This window comes from Pectinophora gossypiella, unplaced genomic scaffold (genome assembly GCF_024362695.1).
Source record: "Pectinophora gossypiella unplaced genomic scaffold, ilPecGoss1.1 Pgos_37, whole genome shotgun sequence".
In the NCBI taxonomy this organism is placed as follows: domain Eukaryota; kingdom Metazoa; phylum Arthropoda; class Insecta; order Lepidoptera; family Gelechiidae; genus Pectinophora; species Pectinophora gossypiella.
Window position 1 is genome coordinate 704,246 of NW_026063247.1, and position 9,106 is coordinate 713,351.

The window sequence follows — 9,106 nt, forward strand, 5'->3', positions numbered from 1 at the left end:
TGTATTCCATTGAGTGGCAGAAATTACCTAGGAATATTTATCGGTCCCTTATGTCCAAGACACTTACAGGGGTCAGCGTCACGTTGTGTACAAAAATATTTTAAAATGACCTAATTTAAAACTTTTTTGTACACAACGTTTGCTATTTTGTTATTATTTGTTAAAATGTAGAAATTGTTTGGACTCGACACTCGCGAGCAGGCCACGTATACACCACGTGCGCTCCCCCACCACAAGACAGCGCCGTTGACTGCCGCCACACTTCGGCGAATGTGCGCGACGACGAACGACGACCGACGGCAGTGGCGGCGATGCAGAGTATTCGTTAAAAGGAACTTTATCTACAAAAGCCAAATTTTTTTAACTTGATACACCCAAAACTACTAAATATCATGTTCCTAGGTTCAGTGGTTAATATTTTGTATACAAAAAGTTTGGCTTCGTAGTTCCCGTTCCGAATCCGTTCCGTTCCGTTCGAATTTCGGAAAATCCGTTTGTTGAAAAACTCTGCACATCCTAAGAGAGCTACGTACCAAGTTTCATGGTTTTATCTTCAAAAATGACGAATACCCATACAAACATTCAACCCGTATTTCACCCCCATACTGATAAAAATTTCAAAATGCTTGAACAAACGATTTTTTGTTTGTTATTTAGTGCCTAAACACAAAATTTAATATTTTTATCTTGAAAAATGACGAACCTCATAAAAAATTTCAACACCTATTTCATCCCCTCAAAGATCGAATTTTCAAAAACGCTTTAACAAATTGTTTTTTTATTTCTTATCAAGTTCCTAAATATAAAGTTTCGTGGTTTTATCCCCAAAAATGACGAACTCCCATACAAACTTTCAACCCTCATTTCACCCCCTCACTGGTCGAAATTTCAGCAACGCTAGAACAAATGTTTAATTATTTTTTATCAAGTGCTTAAATATAAAGTTTCATGGATTTATATTTTAAAATTAAAATATCCCATACAAACTTTCAACCCCTATTTCAATCTCTTCGTCCCTTCTTTTCGCAATAAAAGGTATCCTATTTTCTTTCTCAGGGTCTAAAGATTGTCTGTGCCAAATTTAATCAAAATCGGTTGAGAGGTTTAAGCGGGAAAGCGTAACAGACAGACAGACAGACAGAGTTACTTTCGCATTTATAATATTAGTAAGGATTATTTTCCCTCGTTAAATAGTAAACAAACTAAGTGTAGGTGTTATAATTTCGTTGACGAACTGATTACCTATCCGTTTCTTTGTCTAAAATGAGTATTACCTTATTACTATGATTGATTACTGGGCTTAAAGTTCATATAAATGTCTATCGAATTACCTCCTCAAGTTTAAAGCGTAGCTAGTCATGTAGTACTATATTAATTATGTGGTGTAAGTAATTAGATTTTATCTGTATGTAATGTAACAGTCAGTTGAATAAAAAAACTTATACAAATCAGATCAATTAATTGGCGTAATGTGATTCTAGAAAGAGTTTTAATGTTAATAGATAGCTAGCTATAGCTATGTGTAGGTTCCTGTAGGAATGAGATATAACTGTTTAATAAAGACAGTTGCATCAAAATTTTATCATAAATTCCCTAAATTATGGCGCCTACCTACCCTCTAAGTTAGAAAAGTGATCAAATACTAACTTGAGGTCACTCAGTTTAAAAAAAAACATCGAAATCATTCCAGTAGCTATGGCGTCATGCGCTTCTTGACACGATCACGAAATCTAGATTTCCGCGGGAATGAGGTATTTTCCCGCCATAAAAAGTAGCCTGTGTCCGTGCCTAAGATCCTATCTTTAAATTAACCAAGTCTTATAAAATTCCGTTCAGACGTTAAGGCGTGAATGAGGCAAACTTTTAAAACAAACAATTAAAAATCACTAACCTAGTTTTCTGTCTACTGCCTACGCCTTAAGTACGATAGCATAAATATTAATAGGCCATATCCTTTTCTAGATTACTATCTATCAGCTAACTAAATTTCATCAAAATCCGTTGAGCCATTTAGGCATGATAGACAAAACTCCCAGCAAAAACCATAAAAAAATCACTAACTCAATTCAGTTTTCTGCCTACTTCCTACCCCCTAAGTACGATGACGTGATCAATTTGATCGTACAACCGTTTTTAGATAACCAACTATTACCTTACAAAATTTCATTAAAATCCGTTCAGCCGTTTAGACGTGAAAGAGCAAAAGTCCCAACAAAAACGACTACAAATCACTAAATCAATTTAGTTATCTGCCAACTGCCTACCCCCTAAGAACGATGGCGTGATTATTTATAGCCTATGACCATTTCTAGGTTATCATCTATCACCATACCAAATTTCATCAAAATCCGTTGAGCCGTTTAGGCGTGAAAGAGTAACAGACAGACAGACAGACAGACAGACAGACAGACAGAGTTACTTTCGCATTTATAATATTAGTATGGATTCTTTGCATGAACCAGGTATGGTGTTTTTATATATTCTGGAAGATCTGACAACAAGAGTTTAGTTTTAATTCTAATTAAGTTCTCTTCATCTTTATATTTTCCCAAATCTCTACTAGTCTTTTCTAACAATTCCCTGTCTTCTGCTTGTATCAACCCTATAATAACTTTCTCTGCTTTTTCATACTCTTTATATGTCAATTCTCCCTTCTTTTTATTTAACTGTCTTGTATTCCTTGTAAAACGAAATATCCAAGCTACAGTTCTTATTACTTTAGTATATTTAGAAAATTTATTTTGTAATTTATGTAATATCCCCTCATTAGGATTTGTATTTATATTAGTACATACAGTTTTCTTTAGTTCCAGGTTTGCAGTTTGGTCATTAAGCTGTGTTTCAGATCGAGGCCATAGCTCCGGTGCGTGACGCAGCCATTCTGGCCCCTCCCACCAGCGAGTAGTGAGAAGAGTCTTCGCGTTGCAGCCTCTGGAAGCTAGGTCTGCCCAATTCTGTGGCCCTGGAATATGATACCAATTTTCAATCTTAGTATTTTGTCTAATTTCTTTTACCCTATTTCCTACAAATGTGTTCCAGGGCATTTCACGTTTTATCCAGCACAAAGCTACGTTGGAATCCGTCCAACAAAACTCAGGTAAGTCCAGTATATCTAGACTTTTGTGCGCTTGGTTAAGCAGACGTGATCCTATTAATGCCGCTGTTAGTTCTAATCTGGGAATGGTAATTTGACGTGGAGGAGTTACTCTTGCCTTTGCCGATATCAGTTGAACTGTCACTTTACCACCTTTTTCAGCTCTCAATAACACACATGCACCATAACCGTCCTTGCTGGCATCACAAAATAGATGTAAACTTATATTGGACTCTGATAACTTATCTGCTGTCAATCTGCGTGGAATTTGACACTCATTGAGGTAGTGGATATACTTATACCAATCTTTAAATGTTGACAGTAGATCAGAGGGCAATTCCTCATCCCATTTCAGTTCACGTAGCCAGGTTTGTTGTAATATTAATTTGGGCGTGAGCATTACAGGGGAAGTATAACCAATCGGATCAAAAACCTTTTGTGTCAATGACAACAACTCCCTTTTAGTGACTTTCTCTAAATCTTTATGCAAAGTTAGACTTCTCGTATTACAATATAATTTGTCTGAAGTAGTATCCCACAATAGTCCCAATAAAGAAATCTCAGTCTCGTTTGTTTCATTTATTTGCATCGGACTGGTAACCCACTGTCTTAACTCAAACTTAGCAGTATTCATAATATTTTTTGTTTCAAAAATAAACTTGCATACCTCTTCCTCTGAATCTAAACTGGTAACGCAGTTGTCAACATAAAATGACCTGTTAAGAAGTTTGGCTGACTCACTGTACTGACCACTGACTTGTAGCAAATGATGTTGTAATGTGGCTGAAAGTAAAAATGGACTAGATGTTAACCCAAATACTACCCTGCAATGTCTATAAGTCACTATTTCGGTTCTATTTTCATCTTTCCACCACAGGAATCTTAAATAGTCTCTATCTGTGGGAGAAACAGCTATCTGTAAAAATGCCTTAGCTATATCTGCTGTCACCCCTATGACCCCTTTCCTAAATCCAGCTATTAATGTGGGAATCTTTTCCAGAAAATTTGTTCCTTTTTCTAAATAGGAATTCAATGATCTCCCATTTCTATCCTGAGCTGACGCATCATACACGGGTCTTACCTTTGTAGTGAGACTAGAATTTTTAATTACTGGTCTGTGAGGTAAGTAATGAGTTTTATTTTTATCTAATTCAAGGTCAGGCACTTTCTCTATAATCCCAGCTTGGCTCCACTCGCTGATGATGTTATGGTAAGTATCAAAGGTGTCTGTTGATAACAGTTTCTTCATAGTAGACTCTAACCTCTGTTTAGCTAAATTATAATTATTTAATAAATCATTGTGGTTTACCTTCCAGGGAAGCTGCACTTCATACCTGCCCTCCACATTGACTTCAATATTCTCCTCAAAGGACATCATTACTTCCTCTTCTATCTGTGCCTTGGATTTCACTTCTGCTGGATCTCGAATACCCAACGTTTCCAATGCCCAGTAACCTGTTAAATCATTATTACTGTTACTACAAAACAAAGTAGTACTTGTAAAATTATTCAATGTTGCACTCACCTGTTTTCCCTGTAGAGTCCACCCCAACTTCGTTTTTATAGCTGCCAGACCATTTCCCATTTGGATTACTACATTTGTCATACAAAAACCTGCGAAATCTGCACCAATTAACAGACCTATCTCAGAAATATCACCCTTGTCAGTCAGTGTTACATGATTTTGTTTTAACAATTTGAACAATTCTGTATCATTTTGATTTACTTTAGGCACATTAGTGCAAATACAATTTTGACTAATAGCTGTTAATTCCAAATTGAAGTTATTGACCAAACTTTCTACATTAAAATTATATAAACTGTGTTCTTTTGGATTTACTTCCATTCCACCAAACAAGCAATGACTTATAACTTCTTTCTTCACCAGCGGTATCTTCAACTTCTCTACTACAGACTGTTGAATGTAAGAACGTTGGGACCCATTGTCAAACAGTGCACGGATCGGTATCTTCTTTCCATTATGTGAGACATTAACAACGACAGTCTGCAGCAATGTGACCCCCGTTGGTGTACACGAAGATAAAGCAGCTGAGGGGTGATTGTCTTCCTTGTTCTTCAGAGTATTTTCTTTCTTCTCAAAATTCTTTTCAGGTTTTGTATCTTCCGACATTGTTTGATGGCATAATAATGTTGAGTGTCTCTTCTTACAGATGAGGCATTTTACGAATGTTTTACAACTTTTACCATAGTGTCCAATCTTTAAGCAAATATTACACGCTTTCTTCTTTTTTAAATATTCTTTGCGTTGCTCTAAACTCATTGTTGACACTTTATAACATTCTATGCTAGAGTGATTATCTTTTTCACACCACACGCAGCTCTTCTTCTTAATATCCATCTTCTTCTCACTTGTAAACAAGCAATTTGCCGAGGCTTCTTCTAGATCGTTACTTGTTGACACATTGAAAGTATTATAGCCTATATAGCCTAGTGCTGCGCCGGCCAGGGCCGCATCGCGTAGGGTTGCGACACGCAGAGCCGCGCCGCCCAGTGTCGCGTCGCCTAGTGCTGCGTCGGCAAGGGCCACACCGCGTAGGGCTGCGTCACGCAGAGCAGCGAAATGCAGTGCCGTGCTCCCCGCCGGTGCGCCGCTGGCCGCAGTGATGTGCGACACCGCACCACCCAACAACGAGCCGCCGTGTGCCGCGCTGCCAAGTGTCGCGCCGGCCGGTGATGTGCCGCCGGGAGCCGAGCCGCGGAGGGTCGGAGCTCGCGGAGCCTCGAGGCGCGGGGCGTCAGCGACAGCGCCACCGCCCGCGGCGCCCGCGCCCGCTGCGCCGACAGGTGGGGCGCTGCGAGGGCCCGAAAAGGTCGCGACCGCATTGCCAAACATCGTCGCGCCCCAGAAAGACTGTGTCCCACGTCTAGCGAAAAAGACTGTTGTGTTCTCGGACGATATAGGCATAGGTTTAGGACTACTTCTAAAAAACTCTTTTGATCATGACATTATTAATGTGTGCATGCCTGGCGCGTCATATTCGCAAATCATCACAAAATTATTCCAGTGTAAATATGATGCAAACACTACCGTTATTCTTTTAGTAGGCAATAGTACAGGGCTCACAAAAGAGCAATTGACTAGGTATCATAGGTCACTAATGACTGTTGAGTGTGGAAACTTAATTATTTGTTCTTTTCCATACTCAAATACATTAGCTAGTGAGGAAAATAATTATATATTTTCTCTCAACCAACACCTTTATAACAGAACCTGTCATCATAGTAATATTATTTATTTAGATTTGAATAAGTTTATTCGAAATTGTATAATAACGACAGATAGAATATATCTATCTAAGTACTTTAAAAAAATTATATGTTCAGTACTAGTTTTTTATATTACAGACACTTCTGCCAGACCAGGCAGTAAACTTATTGACTGTACTGTCTTTTACAGTACAAAACTTTTTATTGACGGTAGTCAGCCATGTACCACGAATGGTACTTCATCTTTAAACTAGACAATAAGACAAAAGAGAAGCTTGGAATATTAAAACTAGTTCACCAAAATATTCAAGGCTTCTCTGGCAAAGAATTAGACGTAGAATTATTTTTAGAGACATTTTTTATTGACATTTTATGTATTACAGAGCATTGGTTGAAGGATTATGAATTGTTATTCGGTTTTAAAAATTATCATTTCGCTAGCGCTTTCTGTCGAAAGATCAAATTACGTGGTGGCTCCCTTATTTTTATCAGAAATAGTTTAAAATATAAAGAACGCAAAGATATTACTGGACTTTCGATAGAGGGCACTATGGAGATTTCATGTATAGAAACAGAGAAACATATTGTTGTAGCCGTATACAGACCCCCATACAGTGCTAACTTCACAGTTTTTGAATCAGTGATGGAAAATGTACTGAAGGTCATATCTAAAAGTAATAAAGCCATTATAGTGTGTGGAGATTTTAACGTTGATTTATATGAAGTAGATTCAATTACAACTAGATTTCTAAGTTTGTTTAAATCTTTTAACCTTGTTAATATATTTATGGAGCCAACTAGAATTACAGAAACAACTGCCTCATGTTTAGATAACGTTTTTTGCAATTGTGACTTCCAAAACAACAGTATCCTTAACTGTTTTAAGTCAGATCACAGTGGGCAGCTGGTCAGTTTTCCAGTACTTAAAAATGTTCAGAAAATTAAATTTCGTACACGACCCATCACTGATACTCGGATAGAGAAATATCGAAATAGTCTTATAAGTAACTTACCTTGTCCAAACTTTGATACAGACAATCCTGACGATTTTTACAGGGATTTCTTTACTATTATCCATAAAGAATTTGAAAATAATTTTCCTCAAAAGGTAGTTACCAACAGTCAATCATTCAAGTTCAGTGACTGGGCTACCGTAGGCATTCGCAAAAGTAGAAATACTCTTTATTCTTTATATGAGGAAAAAACGTATACACACACTGATAGTTTTAAAAGCTACGTCAAAAATTATTCTAAAATATTTCGAAGAGTGTGTTATACAGCCAAACAGATGCATATTAGTAGTAAAATAAAGACCGCGGATAATAAAATAAAGGCAGTTTGGCAAGTAATAAATAGCGAAACAAAGGCTTCGAAACCGCGTGAATTAGAATATAATATAGAATCGAGCACTGGGTTAGTTAAACAAGATAAAGATGTAGCTGAAGTTTTTGATAAATTCTTTACGAACATCCCTGTAAAAACTACAGAATCTCTCAGGTCCTCTCCTGTTCAAGCTGATATATTGTTGAAAAGTAATGTTACTGCTTGCACTGAATTATTTGATTTTAAACGCGTTGATCCGAGTAGTATTGTTAAAGTATTCAAACAGCTGAAACTTAAAACCTCGAAAGATTTATGGGGATTGTCTGTCAAATTGATGAGCTCTGTTATTGATATCTTAGCACCATATCTAGCTTACATTTTTAATATGAGTGTTGAAAATAGCACTTTTCCAAATTTAATGAAAATCAGTAAAGTTATACCTCTTTTTAAATCGGGCACAAAATCAGACCCCACGAATTATAGACCGGTTTCTATTCTACCAGTACTTAGTAAAATTTTCGAGAAAATTATTCTCGACCAACTGCTATGTCATTTTAATTTAAATAACTTACTTCACAGCCAGCAGTTTGGTTTTACTAAGGGTCGGTCTACAACAGACGCGAGTGTCACATTTGTTCGACACATTTTCGATGCTTGGGAGAAGTCGCAGAATGCCGTAGGAGTATTCTGTGACTTGTCTAAGGCATTCGACTGCGTGGATCACGAGACCTTGCTTTTGAAATTGAGGCACTATGGATTAAATAATGGAGCTCTCAGTTTGTTAAATTCATATCTAGGTGATAGGATACAAAAGGTACAAATCAATAGTACGACTTCTTCGGGCTCTCATGTTCAAATGGGAGTTCCTCAAGGATCCATTTTGGGGCCATTCCTTTTTTTAGTGTACATAAATGATTTACCTTATGTAGTACAGAACCAAGCTGACATTGTACTGTTCGCGGATGACACTTCTCTTATATTTAAAATCGATAGAAAGTTAGAGGAACTTGACGAAGCAAACAGCGCTGTGTCGCAGGTTCTAAGCTGGTTTACAGTAAATAATCTAGTTCTAAATGCTAAGAAAACGAAGTGTATTAAATTTGTTCTACCAAACGTAAAGAAAGTAAATAATAACATTAAAATTAACGACGAGAAACTAGATTTTGTTGAACACACCGTTTTCTTAGGAATTACTGTAGATTCAAAACTTCAATGGGGCCCACATATTGTATCACTAGCGGGCAAGCTAAGTTCAGCAGCATATGCCGTCAGAAGAATCCGACAACTCACAGATGTACCCACTGCTAGACTTGTCTACTTCAGCTACTTCCACAGCATAATGTCTTACGGTATTTTATTGTGGGGTCGAGCCGCTGATGTAGAAACTATTTTCATTATTCAAAAAAGGGCAGTTCGCGCTATTTATAATCTGCGTTGTCGGGACTCTTTAAGGGAGCTGTT

The 9,106-nt window shown here is 37.3% G+C and overlaps 1 protein-coding gene across 3 annotated transcripts; it reads right to left on the reverse strand.

Annotated features, from left to right (window-relative positions):
* Positions 1-2,450: 2,450 nt before the first annotated feature.
* Positions 2,451-5,522, reverse strand: LOC126381142 (uncharacterized). Of its 3 annotated transcripts, XM_050030673.1 has the most exons (3): positions 4,404-5,522; positions 3,762-3,877; positions 2,451-2,962 (listed from the first exon to the last, which is right to left on the reverse strand). In XM_050030673.1, the coding sequence occupies exons 1-2, from the start codon at positions 5,451-5,453 to the stop codon at positions 3,776-3,778; spliced, it is 1,152 nt and encodes a 383-aa protein (XP_049886630.1). In that variant the 5' UTR covers positions 5,454-5,522; the 3' UTR covers positions 2,451-2,962; positions 3,762-3,775. The 3 variants fall into 3 exon arrangements, with proteins under 3 accessions (XP_049886630.1, XP_049886629.1, XP_049886628.1); XM_050030672.1 differs by having other exon boundaries at positions 2,451-3,877; XM_050030671.1 differs by having other exon boundaries at positions 3,762-5,522.
* Positions 5,523-9,106: the final 3,584 nt, after the last annotated feature.

Coding starts and splice junctions, on each gene's coding strand:
- LOC126381142 (XM_050030671.1), bottom strand. CDS start 5,453: ATGGATATTAAGAAGAAGAGCTGCGTGTGGTGTGAAAAAGATAATCAC. Junction 2,963..3,761: donor GTTTAGATTCAGAGGAAGAG/GTATGCAAGTTT, acceptor ATCATATTCCAG/GGCCACAGAATTGGGCAGAC.